The 24739-nt window shown below is 33.6% G+C and overlaps 1 protein-coding gene and 1 long non-coding RNA gene across 2 annotated transcripts; one reads left to right on the top strand and one right to left on the bottom strand.

Moving 5' to 3' along the window:
• Nucleotides 1–704: 704 nt before the first annotated feature.
• Nucleotides 705–24314, top strand: LOC113516967 (uncharacterized). The gene is given in 15 exon segments (XM_026901477.3): nucleotides 705–841; nucleotides 1206–1249; nucleotides 2303–2501; nucleotides 3030–3088; nucleotides 3393–3579; nucleotides 4172–4344; nucleotides 4444–4768; nucleotides 11413–11509; nucleotides 11859–11982; nucleotides 12061–15298; nucleotides 16178–16216; nucleotides 16219–16426; nucleotides 18292–18420; nucleotides 19745–19936; nucleotides 20659–24314. Coding segments are annotated over 13 exon segments (5121 nt in total). The 5' UTR covers nucleotides 705–841; nucleotides 1206–1249; nucleotides 2303–2306; the 3' UTR covers nucleotides 20814–24314.
• On the bottom strand, nucleotides 1361–5034 carry LOC128199991 (uncharacterized). The gene is made up of 2 exons (XR_008252477.1): nucleotides 4893–5034; nucleotides 1361–1633 (listed from the first exon to the last, which is right to left on the bottom strand). It is a non-coding gene; the product is annotated as an uncharacterized LOC128199991 (long non-coding RNA).
• Nucleotides 24315–24739: the final 425 nt, after the last annotated feature.

Below are 24739 nucleotides of genomic sequence, written 5' to 3' on the forward strand. Positions count from 1 at the left end.
TTAATTAACTTATAAAGTTGGATTTACACGTTTGCACGTTGCATTGCAGGTCCCATGTCCACAAACATTTGTATAAACGCCTATCTTATTATTATAAATTATGGAGATTACAAGCTTACCAAGATACGCCAAATATCGTATCCAGAGGGGAAAGGGATTGTTAGCAATGGAGTTTGATAGCCCCATTGCTAGCAATATATATATTTTTTTTTTACAACACAGGGGGCAAACGGGCATGCGGCTCACCTGATGGTAAATGACTACCGCCGCCCATGATCACCCACAACACCTACGGCATTGCAGGTGTGCTGCCGGCCTTTTAAAAAGAAATATGCTCTTTTCTTCTATATATCATATATATTATATATATCAGTTCGACTTCCACGTGGTCCCCCTGGAAACCATTGTGAACAATTCTTGTTGAATTCGTCACGATGAGCTAACTAGCCTGCTTCATCCTCATCTATCATCCTTTCATTGGTGCCCCGCCGGTGTATATCGACAGCGCGGGTGGGGTTACTATTTCATTATCACCCATAAAAAAAATATCGTATCCAACGCATCGAGACTTCAAGTCGTTTCGATGGCAAGCGTGTGCATCCTAGACTATATTTTTTATCTGTTCCTTCATATGTTATTTGACAAGTTGACTGACAGTTGACAATTCGCAGCTGTGCGCTGTTGGATTTTTAGATTGTTTCTGTTGTGGATTGTGGCTTTTTAGTCGTAGAATTTGTAAATGCGTATTTATTGTTTAGGTTGGAGTAATATTAAGTGAAATAGCTCCTAAAATTATCGCAAAATATTAGTGAGTGGTGTTGCTTTTTGCAATATGTACGGGGTAAATATTGTTTTCAAGCATCATCTATCGTTAACTAACAATTGAGTACCTAATAAAAGTGTATAAATGTTGTACTTCGTAACTTGATTATCTAAATTATTAATGAATAAAATACAAATTCAGAAGTTTAATTATTTATCATAGTTACTAAGTAACCTGTTGACATTTTCAATACAATATGGCTCACTCCAATAATCTGAATAAATACCTAAGTGCAAAGGCGGCATCTAGCTAGTTATAAGAAACTACACATGATATATTGTATAATACTCTATAGTAATAGTGAAATTTCATAACAAGATTTCAAAATAGCTTATTATATAAGCAACAACTGTACAGATAATAAACACAAATATTTTTGCAGATTTATTATACAATATCTAATACAACAATCACCTAATAAGCAAGGTAAGAACATAAATATATATATATATATAAATAATCTAAACTTTTTTGAGGGTGGGGATGGAAAAGAAATAGTGTAATATTTATTGAATGTGCCTTATTAATTAACAAATATTAAAATTGTTAAACATAGTATAATATATTTATTACAATATTTTGATAACTGTAACATAAAGAAAAGCAGAGCATGAGAGGTACTATTGGCATCATAGTGTGTTCTCAGTGATGTCAATGATGCTGTTCATGTCTGTAGATAATAATTGCTATTTTACATCAGGTAGTGTCTGGCAACATATATAAATGCATTGTTTCCAATATTGTTTTCATCAATTAATTTGCTTTTCATAAATTTTAAAATATGACATTATCCTAAATACAGATTGTTGTCTGAAAAGAGATTACATTTATTAAAACAATTGTTCTTAGCAAACAATTGTTATACATACTGTATAACAATTTTTAAAAAACACCTGAAAAGAGAAACAGCATTTCACACTATTATTTTACAAATTAAAAATCATTTAAGATATAATAATTACAAGTAAATCTTTTATGTTTAATCTAATCTCCAAATGACATATGTTGTTTTGACATTTTATTCAACTGCAAATGTGCGCCAAATTCAAATTAATAAAGGTTGATGACCTACATAAAGGTTGATGATATTCATATAAGTATTAATATATTTAAATTCCAAAAACCAGGCAATAAAAATATAGTTGAATATGTGCTAATGTTTTTCAAATATATATTGGCCTCTCCCATAGACTACTATAAGAAATAATCCTGAGCTACCTGGTTCCACCAACTCCCTGCAATGCATTTAAGGTTGTCACTCCATTTTCCAGACTTTGTAAAAAGAAACTCTTGGTTTAATTCCTCATTGATTTTAGGTAAATTTAGAAAACATGCATTTCTGAATTAGGCTCAGGTCTGGATAAATAACAACAACACAACCATTCTTGGTTGTGTTGTTATTTATAGTCTACCTCATATTTTTCAGTAATAAAGACTGTTGAAAGTATAAAATTTTATTAAATATAATTTATAATATAGGAAAATGGACCCAATTAGTGACAATGACTGGCTTGGATACAAGAATGAAGCAGTTGATGAAACACGGAATATCGTCAATATTGTTCGTAGCTGTCATTGGAGAGAACAAGGCATTAACCCTCCACACTGCCTTGCCAATAAGACAGTGCTAGAAAATATAGCTGAAGATATTCTTGTTCAGAAACCTCTTAAGATAAGAGTAAGATCACAAACTTGGGATTTATGTTTATTTTTAGTGAAATTAATACAATTTTTAATATCTCTATACTGTATAGCATTTATTAATCTTCAATGCCAAATATTTATATTGCATAATACAATTTCACATTAATTATCATCATATGTTATACTGGATTTATTCAATAAATAATATATAAAAATACCATTTTACCTGTCTTTAAAAAGTTACTTCATTGACTAGTATAACAATTCTATTTCATAATGATAGGTGGAATTTATTGATTCCCCACAACATTAAAAATTTTATTTCTGAGACTGACTGAAAAAAATTGGACAAAATCATCTTTTAACTTACTTTCTTATTAATTGAATTAATTAATTGTATATATCAAAATCTTAATTTTCCATTTAGAAGTTTAAGATTTTTAAATGGGGATGTAATAAACTTGTTTTTATTTTTCAAATTATGTATATTAAAATAATACAATTCAGGCATTGTTAGTTTAGCAATTATGATACTTATAAATATGCAATTTTTGTATTACAGTCATGCGATTTACCTGGTTACCCGAGGTCTACATTCTTGATGGTGTTTAGCCCTGATGGGTAAGTAAAATATGAATATAAAATTCCTTAGTATTTTTTTACAATAAAGTGTAAAGTTAAGAGAAGAACTATTTTATATCTATTAACCTATTATGATCAAAAACAAATAAATCATATTCTACTAGTTACTAGAGGAAGGAGTGGGGACTCTCCCAACCTAGTGTGCATCATAAGTTTATAAATCGCATGAAACAGAGATGAGATGCATGTAAAATTAGAAGTCTTTGGTAAATCTGACTGTTTCATAAGCGACTTGCGAGAAGATTGTGCCATTATTGACAAGTAATTATTGTTTCATTTTCAGGACCAAAGTTGCATCAACTCATGGTAACCATAATGTTTATGTATCTGAACTGGCGAGTGGTAAACATGTTCGCATACTAAAGGGCCACCCACGGACGCCTTGGTGCATCGCTTTCCACCCATCCCATCCTCAATTAATTGGCTCTGGCTGCTTAGGCGGTCAGGTGCGGGTGTGGGATATTGCCAGTGTGAGTACGTCATATACTGAATCATAAAATTTGTTATGGTATACTATTTTTTGTGCTAAATTTAAAAAGTACCATAAATTTAATAACACTATTTATATCAAACTCCTGCTGAGTAATATTTTTCGCATAATTTTATATATATCCCCATAATGATGGTTGGCTAAATTTATATCTATACTGATATTATTAAAACGAAAGATTTGATTGTTTGTTTGTAATGAATGAACTCAAAAACGTCTGAACCGATTTTACAAATTATATTCATATGGTGGCTATATATTATTTTCAAAACATTTACAGATCAATTCCAAATACAGATCTCTACTGTACATTACCAATATCCAAAGTATCGAAATTTTGCGTATAAAAGCTCAATATAAAATACGAATTTATCTTTATATTTACTCTCTAGTTCTTTATATCATTTCTTGTACTGATATGAACTGATCTGTCACTGTGGAAGATATAGGTCTAAATAAAAAAAACATGCTATAAAAAAAATAGAACAATCATTTTAATTTTATAGTCGGGTTTTTACGACATATAATTTCAAAATGTTTTTGTGTGGTAATTATTTATTTTTTGTATTTAGGGTGGAAGTGAAGTATGGAACGTGCGAAACGAGACAGTAATAGCATCTATTGCATTTCATCCTCGTGACCAATTGCTAGTGATTGCGACGCATAATGAACTATATTTCTGGGACTGGAGTCAACCTGCGCCATTTACTAAAGTTTCCACTAATAACATAAATGAAAAAGTTAGGTATGTACCACGGAGCACATTACTATAGGACAAATTTTTGTTTTGATTTTACACGTTTGTATGTTTGATGACGTTTATAATCGTTTCTTTGAATTGCAGATATGTAGCGTTTGATGCTCTAGGTTATAAATTAATAACTGGAATATCCTTATGGGTAAACTCGGGGGGACTTGGTAACTTGTTCGTTCAGCAGAATCAAACACCGGGTTCTGCTTCCAATAGTAATAGCAATAGAAGAGATGACCCTGATGATAATCCAAATGAATCTAGAGAACAGGATAACCCAGGATCAGCTCAGGACATGATAGTGAATTCATACCAAAACCTGGTACAGAGATACGATAGTCTTGTTAGGAATTACCAACGATTATTCAGAGTTCGACACAGACTTGTAAATACAAGCACCCCGCCCCCGCCAAACACGGTATGTACATTTTTTACCTGTTTCATAATATGATTAGTCAACACATTAATAATACTGACATTGAAAAAAAAATCGTATTAATGACTATACGCATACACCGCAATTAGTGATTAAACGAACTTACCCAAGTGAAGTTTTATCACAATTATACGAAGCGCTTCGTCCGAAGAGATTATTATTTATAGAATATAAACAACATGTAGTAACGCACAAGTGACACCGCCCCTGCACTATTGTTGAGAGAGGGATTCCCCCTTTTTCCTTTTTCTTTTTATTCCCCGGTAGGTACACAGTCTTGTTCATTTCATTTCCTGTTCATTAAGTTCAGAGTTAAAAATTATTTAAAACTTATGTTTGACCATTGAAATATTTTTTGGTACAGTTCTGATGGGTATAATTAAACTGGGTAGTATGTTTGTATAATTGTGATAAAACTTCACTTGGGTAAGTTCGTTTAATCACTAATTATACTTCGCGCTTCGTCCTCGAGATTATTATTTATAGAATATAAACAACATGTAGACTTTGAGAGTTCCAACCAAAAAATATTATCAATGAAAACACTTCTTTTATGATTGTATGTTTTATTGGATTACAAAGTGAACAAATAGAACTAAAAATTAATCGACATTATGTTATTCTACTATTAATCTATAATAGTACATAATCTTTTTTAATCATCACACAATTCGATAAACAAAATTATTTTTGATTATTATTAATTATCGGCTTAGCAAAGGACGAATTATCTGTATTAATCATAGGCCTACTGTAAAATTTGGCGAAAGCAGTGGAGTTGGCATTCCAGCCGCAGCAGCTCCATTTAAGTATTGTATCTACACTGACACCTAGAGAGCGTTCGCGTGCTGTGCGCAGAGAGTACAAATATGTACGTTCAGTCTACATTCGTCTAATGTCAGTTTCACCCATCGGCTAATAGTTTGTCTACCGCTTTGTGAGGTCGACAGACACCACTAAAAAGATTATCAGAATTCCTTAGAAGAATTGTTCTATTTAAATGACAATCTGAAGTTTTTGCTGGACAGATAGCAGAGTTTTCTAAGAAGAAAGGTAGAACAATAATCGGTTGCTTAGAACCTCTTCGTGACGTTTTAAGGAAGTCAGGAATTTTAATTATATTATTAATTATACTATATGGTCATTGAAAAATTCTATATTTTTTATATCAATTTTGGATAGAGTTTGTATTCTATGAGCTATCGTTATTGCTATTAAGGTAATGGTTCTCTTTGTTAATTTATCTAATGATAATTCTTCATTAGGCCACAATGTGCTTAAATGATCTAAAACAGCATTGGTATCTCATGTAGCGTTATACTTCGGAAGAGGAGGTCTCAATCGATATACTCCATTGAAAAATCTTTCTATACTATCATCTTTTGATAAAATAGGACCTAAAAGCAAGGATAACGCCGAACTTTATTGAATTTAATGTTCCATATTGATAACCGTCATGGAATATCTGAGTAAGAAAAGAAATTATGATAGGAATCGAAGCTTTATAAAAATAAACTGAATGGTTTTTACAAAAATTCCACCACTTTTTTAAACAAGTATCATATTGTCTAATTGAGCTATCAGAGAATGATGCTAACATTATATCTAAAGAGGCTGGTGGAAAAATTCTCCTGGATAATGCTTTCCTGATAACACTCCTGTAACCAAGGTAAGCGTTGAGCCTACACGTTGATAACTGGAACTAAATAATAAAACATTATCCGCAGGATAAAAAGTTATTAATTCAGAGACAAGGAGGTTTCTGAATAGTGGGTACCACGGTTGTGTAGGCCATAGAGGAACAATAATTATACCGCAAGCTTTATCAGAAATGATCTTTCTAAGCGTCTTAAGAATCACTGCAAATGATGGAAAGGCATAAAAGTAAAACTTTTGCTCAATTGATTGTGAATGAATTAATAGCAATTACGTCCGGATCCCTATGCCATGTGCCATAATTTCACATTTTTTGTTTATGCGATTTGTAATTCAATAAACCTCTGGTACATAGATTTTTTTTTTTTGTCAAATGGTGAAAGGCCCAATCAGCCAGTTCCCATTCTATATCTGGATGGATTTGCGTGATTCAGCATCTGTAGACTTAATATAGGAAGCGAATATAAAGAGCCTTCTGTTCTCACACCATTGCCAAATCTCTCTACTTATTTGAGTAAGATGAGGAAATTGAATGCCATCCATACGATTAATGTAAGATATTACAGTAGTATTGTCTATTTGTATTATTTGACAGTATTTGGCAATTATGTGAATCTCTGGCAAAAACTTTTAAGGCCAGAAAACGCAGCATCCAGATAATTTATATGATGCTTTAGTTCATCATCTGACTAGCAATACTATTACCATAATTAGCCCTCCACCCCGTAGTTGAGGCGTCAGAGTAAATTTATGGCATACGTATCATCTCTGATACGATGATACACAGAGCTATCTATATTATTTAATCACCATTGAAAGTCAGAATATACGGAACTAGGTATATTCCTCTATACTTATCATAATCGTTATGATTTTTTAGATTAAGAAATTTTGAACGCTCCAACTCTTTAGTGCAAAATCATCCATACTCAATGGCTGGACAAGCCGACACAAGTAAAGCTACCAGTTGAGCAAATTCCCTGATTAAAATACGTTCATATTGACAAAAACTTTCTGATTGAGATCGAATTCGTAATCTATTTTCGAATGGTAAGCTTAATTGTAACTGTGTGAGTCTACAACTATTCCCATAAATTTACAAGATAATGAAGGCTCAAGGTTACTTTTTCCTGATTAATTGTAAAACCTGAGGAAGATAGTAGTTTGGAAGTCATCTCAATATTTGTCAAGCATTGTTGATAAGAATTACCCAATAAAAACCAATTATCTAAGTATAAGGTAAATAAAAAATCGCCAGTTTTTAAAAGTCTAGTAATCGGCTTCATTAATTTAATAAAAATGTAAGGTGCGGTATACTAAATGGCAAAACATTAAATTGATATAATTTATTGTCAAAAATAAATCGGATATATTTTTTAGATTCATTATGAATGTTTATTAAAAAATAAGCGTCTTTAAGGTCTAATGTTGCCATATAGCAATCTTTTGATATTAATTTTAATGCAGTTCGTAAATCTTCTAATTCTTCGTAAATAAATATTATTCGTATATGATCCGTCTGGATAAATTTATTTAATCTCTTGAGATTCAATACGAGCCTCATTTTGCCATTAAGTTTTTGTATTATATTAAAAATATTAGACATAATCTGCCCTTATAAGGTATACACTCTGAAACAGCGTCAATTTGTAGAAGATTATTAATTGCATCAATATATTGATACTTTTCTGAATCTGTAGGTATATCTGTATGATTCTTGATAAACAGGTGACGAGAAAATTATTTTGTAACCCCTAATCCATGAAAGGATCAAGTGAACATTTGTGATAATAGACCATTGATCATAAAAGTGTGTTAAACGACCTGCATACTTAACTGTAATATACGTATCTAGTAACGACGTACGTAGTAACGACGACGTGGATGTTGTGTCGGAGGAGGCGGCGACGGCGGCGGCGGTGGTGGTGGTGGAACCCACGACGTCGCTATGTGCCCAGGCGGCTGCGTTGGGAGAATCAAGGGTCGTGCTGCGGCAGGCTGACGGAATCTCGCTCCCATGCCCGGCTGCTTGCGTGCTGGTGCTGGAGCTCTCCGGTTTAAAGGCCTTGAAGGAAGAATGTCGGTTCTTCTTGGCAGGTTTTTGGTACCATCAGAAACCGCCTTTAGGTCTACGTCTGATTTGTTAACAGCTTCGGCCGATTTTATTGTTTCAGCCAATTTATAGCCAAATAAGAAGGTATCAACTTTTGTGTTTGTAAGATATTCCTTCATATCCTTCTTTAAAGCACTTAGAATGAAGTGTCGTCTAGTCATGGAGTCGCTATGCTGTATGTCACACATTAGACGGCTGAGATCCATAAGTTTTTGTAAAAGTTCTTTATCTTTTTGATTACAATTAAGCTATGTTGAAATAGCTTGACCTAAACAAGATATGGCTGAAGCCATTGGTTTCTTTTTTATCTCAATACCTTTATCACGCGTAGTAGCTAGCTCTGCTTTTTATCTCGGGATTTATTGTGGGAGCCTACAAGTAAGCAGTTAGCTGGTAGTGGGTATTTATTTACTAATTATTTTTTAGGCTCTTTACTAATTCCTTCTTGGGCGATGTGTTAAAATCGCAATGGCAATTCTTTATGGACATCGCTGCCATAATTATTAATAGACGTTGGATCGACTCCAAGAATTTCTAAAGTCTCAGTATCTAGCTACTGAGGCTCCACATTTGACGGGCCTGGACAGTTTTGACCAGCGTCTTGATCCGTAATCGGATTATTTTTTACTACAGACTCCCTACCGTCTGGATACGTTAACGCATTGTGAATCACATCTACATCGTCTGATGGAAGGTTTACAGTCTCTGGTTCTAGTATCTCTTCCTCAGGAGGATCTATTAACCAGTCTACTGATTCCGCTATTAATTAAGGCGTCTCTGACATATGCATCATATAATATATAAATATATGATGTGTATATGCATAAATTTATGCAATTGTATAAAAAAGTATAGTATGTGTCGAGTTCGTCCTGATAACGGCTCTGGGTACATACTAACATTGTTAACGTGGATACGTTAAAACCTAATATTTATTGTCTCCAATAAGTATTATTGTTTATACAATACACCCCTATAATCAAATATTCTCTATAACTGAAATCAAAAGTAACGACTTCTCTTTTATATATATATATTGCCAATAATTTATTGTAATTATTTAAAAATATTTTATTAAAAATGAAATTCTATATTTATATTTATTATATCCTTTTATGGGTGTTACTTGAAAATGTGATAACGAAAGTTATCGAAAACGGCTGTTGTGTACAATTCCCGCTGAATTGCACGTCATTTCGTTTGAATGCGGTGATATAGCCCAAATGACTATCTCGATTGCATTCTTCTGGAGACAAAAATTACTTTTGTGTATAGATATAGTTTTGTAAATAAATACCTGGTCTACAACGACACTATGTAATGTTGAATGTTGGGTCGTTGAGATCACTACTATTCCTTTTTTGGCATCTGTTTTTTTTTTTTTTTTTATTAACACGACAACGCGATGTATTATGTGCGGAGCGGTGAAGCACTAAATTGCGAATGAACAGGAAATGAAATGAACGGGCTAAGTAGACTATGTACCTACCGGGGAATAAAAAGAAAAAGGAAAAAGGGGGAATCCCTCTCTCAACAATAGTGCAGGGGCGGTGTCACTTGTGCGTTACTACATGTTGTTTATATTCTATAAATAATAATCTCGAGGACGAAGCGCGAAGTATAATAGATAATTTTTATTAGCTAAGTTTCAATGAGTGAACCACAACATGTTGCATTATTTTGATTATTGAAATCTCTGGTGCATTAATTGTTTGACAAACCTAAGAGTCCAGTAAAAAAGTGATCAAGATCTTCAAGCCACCACTAGAATATCGTTTTAACCATATTCATAGCTAGTTTCCATATCAATCATTTCTATTCAGCTCAAATTGCAGTATCGCATATTTACTCGTATTATTGTTTTTCGAAGATAACAGACATTTATTCAGTGTTCCCTGGTATATCGTACTTATGAAATATTGACTTAATCTGTTATTACGTTGTACTGTGGTCATTACGCCATGTACCGTCCCGGCATAAAATAGGCCGCTCCTTGCTTTCCCGTAAGATGCGTCTAAGGGAGCTTGTAGTAGAGGGATAGGCAGCAGCGTCCCTTTAAAACATCACCGAAAGCCAAACTGCGGTTGCCAATCCGCCTGCCAAGCGTTACAACTATTGGCAAAACCCTCCTTATGGGGTAGGCTGTATTCAGCAGTGTACAGTTAACGGCTGATACAACAACTGGTCATATGAAATATTGAATGTCTCGATTATGTTTACCATAATGTAATTAATTGACTAATGCCTCTGACTTGCGGGAAAGGGATTGTTAGTAACGGGGTCTAACGGCCCAATTGCTAGCATTACACTCACATCAAGTCGACTTCAATGCGGTTCCTCCTAGAAACCATTTATTTTATTTAAATAACTTTATTGACCAAAATAAAATAAGGTACAAAAAGCGGACTTAAGTTATATATAGCTAGTAGCATTCTCTACCAGTCTACCTTTGGGATGAACAGAAAATCGTGAACAAATCTTCGTGGTTAATTCTTATAAAGTTCATCACTATGGGATAACTGACTTACTATTTGTCCTCATCTATCTCATGGGTCACTCGCCAGCGTATGCCGATGGCGACGGCTGAGTTACCATTCCATTTTCACCCATTAAAAAAAATGTCTGTGCCTACCCTATCGGATATTACAGTTTTAAGCATATTATTTTTAATATTAGATAACATTAATAGAGCAATTAGGGCAGTGAGAGCCCTTGATTGTTAGGCTAATTGTAGATATTAACTTTCTAAATTGTCCTGATTATCCTCGGATTTCTTAATTATACAGAAGTAGTTTGTACAAAAATAAGCACTTGATATGTATGACTGGTACTGATTATTATTATACTTTTTTTTCAGATGGATAGAGGAACAGATCCTATGGAAACTGATACGTCGGCTGGGATGTCGAGCTGGACGCGATCTACTCGTCCATCTACCTCAGCATATAACGATGGTAACTTAGTTCTGATCTTATAATACTTTTTTGAATTGCAAATAGCACTATCATTATCACTTCTAGTCTTACAGTTTTATATATATTATTATTTTTCATAATTTACATAAAATTATATACTAATAAATTTTTGTATTATTGTTCTCCAATTACTACTAGAAATGTAATGCTTTCTTCGATTTAGTATATATTATGCATAGATTTTTAGCGTCACTAAAAATATGTTTTAAAATAATCTGTTAAGTAATGAAAACGCCCACAAATTAATAGTCGCAAATTTGCCATTTTAATAGGAAGTGCCTCTTATTAAATTTAAATTGATATAAAATGATAAAATATTCATCTATAGGTTCCACACTACATCCTATCCCTGCAAGACCTCATCATCAAGACAATGAAGACAGTAGTGGAGAAGGCAGTAGTAGTCGTTTACTCAATTTCGATGTATTATCTATTAACAGTAACCCTATGAGGTATTATTATTGACTGATGAAATATCTATATATTTTAAATATAATGAATAAATATTTAATTTTATATCTGGTTTCCAGAAACCAACATTTGTCACCGAATCAAGAACATTCCACTTTCGGATCCCGTTCCTCGGCATTTCAACCTCTTGGCGACACGCGGAGAACTTTCCGATCAAACGTTTCAAATGAACTCAACTCAACTAGGCTACTACTTAATCCATTTTCGTCTTCTAATAATTCGCCTCGACCTAACAGGAATATGGCTGATGGTCTGAACATGTTGTACAGAAACATCGGGAACACATCACGAACTAGCATATTCACGTCGTCTAGACATGACTGTGACCGCTCTAGTTTTGCACGAGATTTCGCCCGACGTCGTCGAAATTCGTCACCGTCACAGGCTACCCGTGTGCCGGCTCGAAGTAGCAATGCAACGGGCTTCCCTGACCAATTACCATCGACGTCCACAGGCCGCGCATCTTCCGCTACAAGTTCACCGCGGCCTATTATGACGTCCACGTCCACCCAAATGAGCCCCATTTCGACACCCGTCGACGCTCAAAGCATAAATGAGAGTCTAGATTTGATCCGTGATATTCTAAGGGACTCGGGAACTAGGCTTTTGAACTTGATCACAAACATGTCACTAACGACACTGGAGAGCGTGGAACGCAGCATGCCAAGGCGAGGCGCAGCGCGAGCTCAGTCAGACGACGGCGACACTGCCCGCCCACGCCTTCGCCTCTTTAGCTCTTCGCTTCGTCGCGACTTTCTTTCCTCGAGTTCTGACTCAGATAGTGATCGATCCCTCGAAGTCAATATTTTCAGAACTAGAAACTCTTCATTTAGGGAGGATGGTCCCAGGGGTATGGACGGGTCCTCTACAACCGATACCATACATTCTTCTGATAACAGACCAGCGGCTACGGATCGCATGGTGTTCGAGTTGAATAATGATTTGCCCGAAGAAGAAACGTCCCATGATGCTGGTGGTTTCAATGTATCGGTATCGAGGTGCAGGTTTCGGGTTAGGACACAAAATGATTCTTCTGGAGAGGGTCCGAGTACGTCTAATAATAGAGGTGAAATGGAGACCGCAAATATTAGAACCAGAAATGAAACATCAAATAGTCGATTAGGCACTGAAACAATAAATATTAGGCATGGTACTGAGACTCCAACCACCATGAGAAGCGGGGCTGATGCTTCTAACTTGAGGTCCAGTACCGAGACCTCAGACATGAGAGGTGGAACTGGGACGTCAAATATTAGAAATGTGACCGAAACGCCAAACATTAGTAATGAGACTGAAACATCAAATATTAGGAACGAAAACGAGACATCAAACAATAGGAACGAGACCGACTCCTCCGGGACTCCCTTCACAAACAATTCCGATTTTAATCCAAATCGTCCTTCCACCAGTAGAGATTCTAATAATTGGCCCAGAAGTAATGTCATACCACCTGATGAGGCATATAGAAAAGTAAGAGCTGGTGTGAAAGCATTACAGAAGCACACTTCACAGCTGACGAATATGTGGCTGCGTGGTAATCGTACTACAATGCGAGAGTTGCGTATAATGTGGGAAAATTTGCGTCGACGTGTAATAATGTTGCATAGAGAGACAGGTAGACAAGATTCGCCGAGTTATTATACACGGTCACTGTTAGAAAGATGTATGATGTTAACTGAGATGTCAGACAACATTACTCTTAATGCCAGTAGAACTTCAAGGAGTAATCCAAGAAATGAAAGTAATGACAGAAACACTGACGAATCTCGTGATGAATCAGTTAATACTGATAATACGAGAACAAATAACGATACTCTCAATGAACCTTACACATCGACAGAACCCCACACTGATAATAGACATCCGCAATCGGGTAGATCACCTTCTGCTAGAACATCCTCAAGCTTCCGATCTTCCCCATCTATGAGAAGAAGATTGCAATCTAGTTATAGATGGAGACCGGAAGATGAACTTAGGAGACGGTCAAGAAATCCTACTGCTAATCGATTAGCCGCCCGATATTCTAGATCCCGCAGGGACTACTCACGTGCTATTGAAATTAGTGCAACAAGACATGAGATACATATGCGAGCTATGCAAGTGCTATCTGTAATGTTTAATATGATGATGATGTGTTTGGAAGAACGGGGACTTAGTCAGCTCATTATAGATATGTTACGAACATTAAAAAAAGCCTTAGCATTAACATGCTTAATGTTGATGACAAATCGAAATAACGGAAGGTCGGGAAATAATCCAACCCCATCAGCTCAACCTGTTGATTCTCTGAATATTGTACGTATTCAAAACGTCGACCACACTGGACCTGTCAATGTAGATGGGCCTGATGATCCTGCATCTCCACACGTCACTAATGAAGTAGAAGAAGACCGATCACAAATACAATCTAATGAACATAAGCAAGATAGTCAAGATAAACCTTCAATATCCCATTCAATGACTATTGATAGTAATATCATACAAGAAGGTATTCCGCCATCTTCAAATAACACTACACAGAGATGGAGTAGTCGTCTTGCTGTACAAATTGCCGCAGCTAATAGAAATAATTCTGCAACAGCTAGAAACAGACGCGAATTGTATTTAGAAAGTAGACGGCTAAAAGCTTTACATAGAACAAACCCAACTGCTCACCCGCTTATTAAAAAAAGGGCTCTTCCTCCAGTATCGACTTACAAAATTCCAGCATTGCTTAGCTCACCTAATAGAATGAAAGATACAACCTTAATGACACCCAGGCGTAGACCCATATCCAGTAGTAACGACGAACCAGTGGCTGGTCCGTCTAATGCGCCCTTTCCTCCAGAAAATCCAAATCCTGCAAGACCTAGAAACAGCGAAGTAATGAATGAATTCGAACACAGAGTCAATCTGATTCGCATTGCTCACATGCAAGCGATTAACTTTAGAAATGCAGCGCGAAATAGATTTAGGCGTCTACAAACAATTCGTCTATACACGCCATCATCAGTACGAGAAATGTTCGCTCTGACATCAAACAATTCAGACAATCAACAAAGCAATCGGTCTCCTCTCCAAAATACATCGGAACATGACAATCGTCGTCCCTTTGCAGCATATCGGCCACATATTCTAACCCCGCGTAGTGAATCTGCTGGCCGGCCTCCTGATGATTTCCACGCTGTTCTGAACAACGTTGCCTTGCCACTGATGCATGTTAATGAACAGTCGGCCAACTCGGAAAGCCAAGGAAGCCCTCAGCCTCAGCGGTTACCACGGATTCACGAATATCTACAACCAATTATATTGGCTCAGGTATGTTGAAATTAGTTATTCAAAATAAATTAGGTACATCATTTCAATCGTATGAGAGAAAGTAGTATAAAAATAAAATTAACTCGATTGAAATATAAAACTTGCAAAGAATTTACAATATCAGGATGTCACACCTAAGAAAAAAGTGCATCAGCGAGTTAAATGTGCCAAAGTAAAAATGAGAAAGAGTATTTCGATTCTTGAGAGACGTGGAAAGAATGTCAGATGTAAAGATGACGATATCTAAATATAATGTGCAAGTGGATGGATGCAGGTACCAGGGAAGACCTAGACTGACTATGATCAGATAGACCGTATACCGAGGTCAACTGAGGTGGCGTATATGCATAAATGAATTATGAAAGTAGACGAATCAAGAGATGTATGGAAGGTAAGAAGTCGTTTTTACTTAGTTATTTCTGCCTACCTCGAGTCCTGCTATAAAAAGGCGTAGATATAAAAAAAAATTAATGTAATTATTATTGCGTTTTATATATACAAATTACGTGGCATATATTATTAAAGTGAAAACTTAGCCAAAATCTAATTATAACTTCAAATTTATCCTTTATACTTGTGTAGCATAGTACAGGTTGAAAACTATTTTTAGTTAACCATTCCATCCATTTTCCATCAGATGGGTCGTAAAGAAATATTTTTTAATAATTAACATTGTTACTTGTACCACAGATGATATACTAGTTACTTTACACCCATTTGATAACAAACTACTCAATTCGAATGAGTAAATAAAAAACGTCACTTCTCATTATTACCTAACAATAAATAATTATCGTAAAAATTTTTAAACAAGATCTCACACTACCCTAAATTGTAGTCCAATGATGTAATAAACAATTTGTATGAATCATATTACAGAATGCAATGGTAGTGGATGTAGAAGGCAACGGAGGTGAGAGCAATGGTCCGGGGGTGGTGGTGGTGGTGGTAACGGAGGCGGAGGCGGAGGTGGAGGTGGCGGCGGAGGAGGGGCGGGGGCAATGCGACGCATGAGTGGCATCGCAGGGCTGCTAGACGCCGGTATCATCTCCGAAGCCCAACCCGCGCCCTCGCATCGCGTGCAAGCCTGGGATTTCACCACCGGCTCTACGCCCGATATCGCAGACAGTTAGTACAAACTACCATTCCAATCATACTCTAACCTCCCTTGGCAATGTATATCTGTATAATGTATATACAGTGAGTGTAAAAACCTAAGGTTGTATAAAAAAAATACGAATTTCATAGACTTTCTTTTATTTATCTAATTTAAATCAATCTATTAAATATTTTAAAGCACTTTGTTTATGATAATTTTTGTTTTTTAATAAAAAAAATTATACAACATAAAAATATTTTTACGTTAACTATGCAAATAATGACAAACAAAAAGTATTCGTACACTTATAAAATTTGTAAGTAAATGAATATTAAAAAAATATTAATACTTTGTTGGACCACCGTTAGCATTGATGATAGCTTGGAGTCTCTGCGGCATCGAATCAACTAGTTTGAAAATATAAGAAGAATTAATGCCCATTCTTCGCGAAGCGCAATTTTTAGTGTTTCTTTACTCGAAATTGGTCGATTTCGAATTTTATTATCGAGATAATCCCACACATGCTCTATAATATTAATATCAGGTGATTGAGGAGGAATCTCTAGGTATTTTAAAGCGTTAAACAGGATCCATGCTTTAGTATTCCATGCTTTATGTTTAGGGTCATTATCTTGTAAAAATATCCAATTATTGTTAAAACCCATTTGAGCTGCACTAGAGAGACGATTCTCTTTTAAAATATAATACGCTTTGTGATCCCTAATTCCATCAATAAATGCAAGTTTTCCCACCCCAAAAACACTCATGCAACCCCATATATATATATAAATTTTCTTTCTTATATTCCATATTAGGTTTTCTCCATACCATATGATGCCCATCCGATTTGAAAATATTATATTTCGATTCATCTGAGTAAATAACAGTTTGCCAAAAATGATTTTTTATTAATATATGCGAATTCTAATCTTTTTTTCTATTAATATATTTACCCAATACTTTTTACGCGCAGTTCTTCCATGATAATCGTTACTACGTAATATGTTCCGAACGGTACTGACAGAAATATGGCAATCATTGATATTATTAATTTCTTGTAACACTCGAGGGGCACTAATTTTTGGATTTTTTTTACACAATTTAAAATTTTCCGATCCAATCGAGGCGTGATTTTTGATGGACGTTCCACCTCTGGGTTTGTTTTTTAGTGTTTTAGTAATAGAAAACCGATCAATTACAGTCTGTACGGTTGAACGTGGTCTATTGACAAATTTTGCAATTTCACATAATGATTTGCATTGATTATGCAAATTAATAATTATTTTTATTACGACCCATTTTTGTAACTAAACACGTCTATACTTGTATGCAATATATTAAAAATGGCATTGTAGGCATATGAAAAATTCGATTGAATAAATGATTTATACAGAATTTCATTTAAAAAAGCATGAATGTACGAATACTTTTTGTTTGTCATTATTTGCTTAGTTAACATAAAAATATTTTTATGTTGTATAATTTTTTTTTTAAAAAACAATAATTATCATAAACAAAGTGCGGGAATGTTAAACTATTTAACAGTATTGATTTAAATTAAATAAATAGAGGAAAGTCTATCAAATTCGTATTTTTTTTATTATTACCCTAGGTGTACGAATACTTTTTACACTCACTGTACATATAAAAACTTATTCTGGCAGCCTAATTAATTTATCAAGACCTAGTCTAACCCACTGCAGTTACAAACTTGAAATTTTGAATATAGACTTCAATTATGGTACACTAAGAATTTCCAGAAATTACCTTGGGTCGGGAGATAATAACTTCCGCGTTTATAAATATATATATATATATAGAATATTGTATAAATTTTGCATTAAATGGGAAAAAATATAATCAACATGTTAATGGTGTCATGTATAATGATCAGGTACTAAAAACGTAGTGGTGCAGAGATGCAAGATTCATAACGATGCCAGCATTGACATATCCAAAGATGGCCGACTATTGGTAGCCTTGCTGCCGCTACCCCGGTTCAGGAATACTAATCAATGGCTCGGTAAGAATTTACCTTTAACTATGTTTAACGACTTACGGTTTTGATAATATTTAGTACCATATCTTGAATAACTTTAAGCATCCTTTTTATCCTGATTAACGTATGCAAAGAATTTAAGGTAACTAGTATTTTCTATTCAAGATATAGGCATACATATTAAAAATAAGGAAATTGTTCCTTCACTCGCCCCCAAGATGTCAAAAGAGACTTCCGCAAAAATAGGCAAATTTGGATTAAAACACATTTATTTCAGTTCACCTGTCTAACAAAGTCTTATATATAAAATTCTCGTGTCACAGTGTTTGTTACCAAACTCCTCCGAAACGGCTTTACCGATATTTATGAAATTTTGTGTGCATATTGGGTAGGTCTGAGAATCGGCCAACATCTATTTTTCATACCCGTCAATGATAAGGGTGATCCACCCCAAAATTTTTTTTTTATTTTTTTTGACAATTTTTTTTATTTTTATTTTATTATAATTTAGTATTGAAAAATACATACAACTTTAAATTTTCATCGTTTTACGATCAACCCCTGTATTTTAATTGCGATTTTTATATTTCGCAATAAGTGGTAAAACAACGTTTACGGGGTCAGCTAGTAATATATATTAGGTTGATATGAACTGTCATTGAAATTTTGGATTTTAATATTACATCACAAAATTATTTGAAAACTTTCGATACAAAATGTAAAGTAAGTTAAAACTTTTAGTGATATATTTATTTGCAATATGTTCTATAATTAACGTTTTAGTTTGCTAGTTAGGTGTTCCCCATGGGTTTGCCCGCTTCAGTCATATAATGTGTTAGGATATAACCGCTCGTTAACCGTGTTCAAACCTGTTCACCAGTTTTAATAGTGATTAAGTAACAAACATCTAAATATCTTTACAAAACATTTACAGTTATATTATGAATACGGTTGTTATTAAAAAATTAACAAATCATTCCAATCACGTTTCGGTAACATTGAACCCTTTTAACTGTGTAAAGAACCGTAGAATTTTGTATTACGATATTCTAATATATATTATTATAATAATTCTCTGGTGTCGTTGATGTCTATGATGCGCGGTAATTACTTATCATCAGGTGAAGCGCATGCTCGTTTATTTCTCTTTTATGCAACTGATGGAAAGACTAGACACCTGATGGAAAGTGTAACAGTCGCCTGTAAACATGTGCAGTACCATATACATAACAGAGTATACACGCGTTGCCATTCCTTAGGACTCAGATGTTATTCCTCTGTATCCCGTACATTCATGTAGCAGTACATGCCATATCGTCCTTTCATATAAAAATGTGACGCGCGGCAGGTGTGTACTCGCTGGAGTGGGCGCGGCTGGGGCAGTGCCTGCACACGGCGGCGCTGGAGCAGAGCGCAGTGTCCGTGGCGCTGTCGCCCACCGCGCGCCACCTGGCGGTGGGGCTCGGCTCGCGCCGCATCACCACCACTCCGCACTCGCGCAACAACGTGTTCGCGCTGCTCTACAGGCTCGACCCGAGAGGTGACTACGATTACGTCCGTGCCGTAGCTAGACTAGGTAACGCGGGCGGTCCGAGAGCTCGACGGAAATTTGCACTCGGTACGTCTTCGTTGGCTCAAAACATAATGTGTCTGCGACTGTTTGTATGTAACTTTTCTAGTGCATCCTATCATCATTTCCTAAGGGAGCGTATTTGGAAGCTTTCAAGCTCCCTTAGTTGGTAAATAAAATAAATAAATATTTTGCAAAAAGTTGAACCAACGTTCACTAAATATGCTATCCCTTTAAAATATAGTTCACATTAAAACAACCAAGTAAAACAAAATTACCTACTCTTACATAATAATATCGTCATCTAGTCCAGTCCAGGCGATCCAAGTCAAAAGCAAAGCGAATTTGTTATAAATACATTCACACCAATACAAATATACATACTTATAAATGTTTTTATTGTGCAAGAATCAAACCGACAGTCGTCGAAAGACGAGGCAGTGTATTAAATCATTGTACCATTAAAGTTGTCGAAGTTATTAACTGTCCCGTGAATTATTAATCGGACCGTGAAGAAATAGTTTATGGTTTGATATTTTCTTCTATGAATTGTAGTACTTCTGTATCAATATTTTCAAATATGAGCGTGCTGAGCTAAATTTATTACTAACCACTTGTTTATAATTCTATTTTTCATATATACACAATAACTTTTAACAATTATTAATAAATACAATATGATTATTTTTTAGAAAACTCGAGCAGAACGGGCCTGTCGCCGATAAAGGAACTAGAACAAAACTGGGAACACAGCTTTACCAGCCTTAATTGCATCCGCTGGGCGCCCCAGCCCGGACAGGGTCTTGTCTATGCTAACAACACTGGACAACTTATAATTATGAGTTAAGTATCTCGTACTGTCAAGACGTAATTGTCACTGCCATGTAAATGACCAACTCTTAAAACGAGTACTACACTATATACGATTATCCCGAAGTTATTATCTACTATGGTAATTTCAAAAAAAAAAAGCATAAATGCCATCTACATGTCTTGTATTTTGTTTAAACAATCGTCGCGAAGTTCATCTTAAATGAAACAGTAAGGTTAATTCTGTTTTTTTTTTTGTACTTTCTGTTAATTCTTAACAATTTTGAGTCGTATAATACTTGTTAAGTTACTGATCTCTGACGTTTACACTTAATTTGACTTATAATAGTAGCTTGTGGTCAATGTGAAATGTTCGTCTACCTTTGGATTTTCTAATATATGGTAAAAAGAACAACATTGAAAGCTATTAAAAGTCTATGATTGACATTTGTAGAAGTCTTCTACACCTTAACTGAGACTCCAGGACTAATTAATAATAAAAAATACGTAGATGCAAAAATGTATAATAAAATAAGAGTGATTTAGAATGAATTTAAAATACAGAATTGTATCGCGTTGCCTCTATGAAATTAAACTTAATATTTCAAATAAGTTTAATTTCAGAAAATAGTCTCAAATGAAATATTCTAAACTTTATAGAATGTTATTTATTACATCTTTAAGAGTTACTTAGTATCTTTGTCATGGTTGTATTCATTAAAAAATGTATTACGTTAAAAGAAATAATTACGTATATAAATACTAACTCAAGACAATTAGGTATGTTAAATTATGATGAAAATATCCCAACAACTTATGTATAAAAAGTTAACTACTAGTTATTTATTCATTTAATTTTAATGTTAGATTAACTACAGTTTAAAATCTCTGTCAATTTATGCTACTTCCCATCAAACTATGATCGTGGATCTGATATTTCTTACTGTGAATTTGTGTATATGCATGATAACAAACGAAATTAATTTTCTATATTAAGTATATATTACTTTCGCTGCTTTAATCATAGGTATTCACAATTTTGACAGAATACGATAATAGGATTATGAAAAATCGAGTGAGACATGCAATATTAAACATGGCTTTATGTCTCTACTACAAACCAGGTTTAGTATTAAATATAAATTTTGGTTTATATAATGGCAACAAATGTTCATTTTGAGAGAGTAGAAAGTTCTTTAAAATAAACGTTTGTACTTCAAAAATTGTGCATAATTAGTATACATCGAAAATAATATCATAATTAGTAACCTTCTTAGGTAACTGTAATATATATACTGAATAGAGAATATTCATTATAAATATTTTATTGCTTTAAAAGTTCTAACATAACGTAGATGTGTTCAGTGCAATGCAGACGCGGCCGAAAATTATGTAAGTACGATGCACTATTACAATATGAATTGTTAATGTATCAAAGTAATAATTTAAAATATTGTTAACAGACAAATCGAAACCATTAGTATCCCCGAAGAAAAATGAATTTTCCGTGCAAGGAGGCTAGATTACCGTTTTTCGAAACCATTTCACTTTGAAAAAAAAAACGTTCTATATATATCACTGCTAAAACACTGCCTTCAAAGGATTTTAATGATTTCGATTTCATCCTTACAGGATTCTGCAAAAACTATCTTAACTTTAAACGTAAGTTATAAAATAGATCACTATAGATTTCAGTTAAAATAATTAATCTTAATATATATGTACGTGTTCTGTGTTCTTTAATAAGCATAAAATACAAGTACTCGTGGCCATGGATCCATCTACCCAGACCTACTTGTCGCTCATGCAATCGAGAGAACAGAAAACTACTAAGTAATTTTCTTACATAAATATGTTTCAAGAACGTAGAAAGTGCTACTTATACCATTTTTCATAATAAATAAATTCTGTTTTACTTAATAGGTATATAAATATATAAATACAAAAAAATGCTTGTTAGATGTCTTCTATTCTATAACAAGAAATTCTTAAATATCTTATTATTTATTTAGCTGTACTTTTTATCAACTTTGTCACACTTATTTTTTATAAATAGGAACAACAAAATTAAATGTTTTAAACATTGTATATTTCACGTGTAATGATATTTAGCTTTCAGAAAGAACAAGAAAAATTTATATTTACTTCCTGTTATAATTTGCAGTTTTATTCAATAAATTTACAAGTGCGAACTAATATTCGACGTTATTACCCTATTATTACTTTTATAATTTACTGTACAATATTATCATCACATCATAAATATATCCAATGATCGTGCAAGCTATGACGTTTATTGTGGACAAAAAATTTAAAGGTGTATTTTATTTTTAGGGAGGAAAATAAACCAAAGTAATTAACGTTACATATGAACACTTGCAACATCGATGAGATTGCTTATGTACTGCGGGCCTTAGCTGTAAATTTTATTTCTAGATATTTATTCTAACGGTTAAATCGTTTGTCATAGTGCCGTGCTACAGTAAATTATAAAAGCACCCATTTTCTATTATTAATATTTGCGATCGAACTTTTGATATACATAAATTAACGTTGGGCGAAAAATTTAAACATTTAAATGAACTCTAAAATTTCATTTTCCTAAATTTGGTTCTTCCATTATTTATAATCTTGGCCTTTACTTTCATGAATAATGTTGTATCATAATAAAATTATTATTATATCAAAATAAATTATGGTAGTTTTTGGTTTATCATTTTCGTGATATACTTGTAATTTCTCGGATCTAATAAAACATATTTATAAATGTATAAGTTATATTGTTATTTCCTTTGTTAATTAGGTTAAATCCGATCTATTAAAGAGTTTCTATTTATTCTTATAGACTGATTTTTTTAACCAGGGTATAGGTAACATTTTGTCTGAAATTTTTTTGGCATGTCCGAAGTAGAAGAATATTTTAGGTATTTATTTAGTTCTTGTAATGAAAAACCCGTGTCCAGTAATGTAACATTGTGGATAATAATAAAGATTATATAAGTAAATTAATTGTGTTAGTTTTTAAATGTGGTGATGGACTCTGGTGCGTCAATAGCATAAACGGAACATCAGCCAATATTTAATGTTGCTGGTTTGTAGTTTATGTTTTTTTTTTTATTTTTTTTTAAGTAAAATCGCCGCACTTTTTTAATGTTGCAAATAATTCAAAATTCTTCATATTTGGTAAATTTAAAATAACGTGTTAATTATGTTTAATATACATGTATTAACTAAAATAGCAACCACTTAGAAAAATGCTGAAAACTAATCAAAATAATTGGTGAAAAAAAATTATTGTGAATCACGGTACTCTAGCTTTAGATATTAATAAACTGTTTTTATTACTTGCTAAGTAATCATTGTATTCTGGTATCGAAATACTAGAACGCATAGTTCGCGAATACAAGAATAAATAAAAATTGTTTATACTGTTTCATAATAGAATCTTAAAATAGGAATAAATTCTTAGAATCTTGAATAAAGAATTTTAAAATGGACAAAAATAAGTCGCCCAATCCTTTATCACGTTTCTCCTGTGCATACGAATACACTAACCTATTCTTATATGGGTCATTGTCAAATTTTGCGCAGATAAATGTGACATATAATGATAAAAATGTAAAAAAAAATTGAATATATTTGAATATTAGAACAAGTAAATTATCATCTACTATAGTTGGCCGCCATGTTTAAGTAATAATTTAAAATTTATTCCAGATTTAGTAGCTCAGGGTTTAAAAAATACAACTCTGTTACCTTTTATTATGAAATTAAACAAATCAGTCGCAATTATTTTGGCATTAATATTAATTACAGTTTTAAATCTTATTGTTACATTTAGGTTAAATTTTTTTTTTAGCTTAGCAACCATTAATTTAAACTCTTAAACAACTCTGTTGCTTCTTAAATATTACCTTAGCTATTTATATTTAATAGTTTTCCTAAAAATCTTTAGTATGTTGT

Source organism: Galleria mellonella, unplaced genomic scaffold, assembly GCF_026898425.1.
Source record: "Galleria mellonella isolate WM207_F2 unplaced genomic scaffold, CSIRO_AGI_GalMel_v1 utg143, whole genome shotgun sequence".
Taxonomy (NCBI): Eukaryota; Metazoa; Arthropoda; class Insecta; order Lepidoptera; family Pyralidae; genus Galleria; species Galleria mellonella.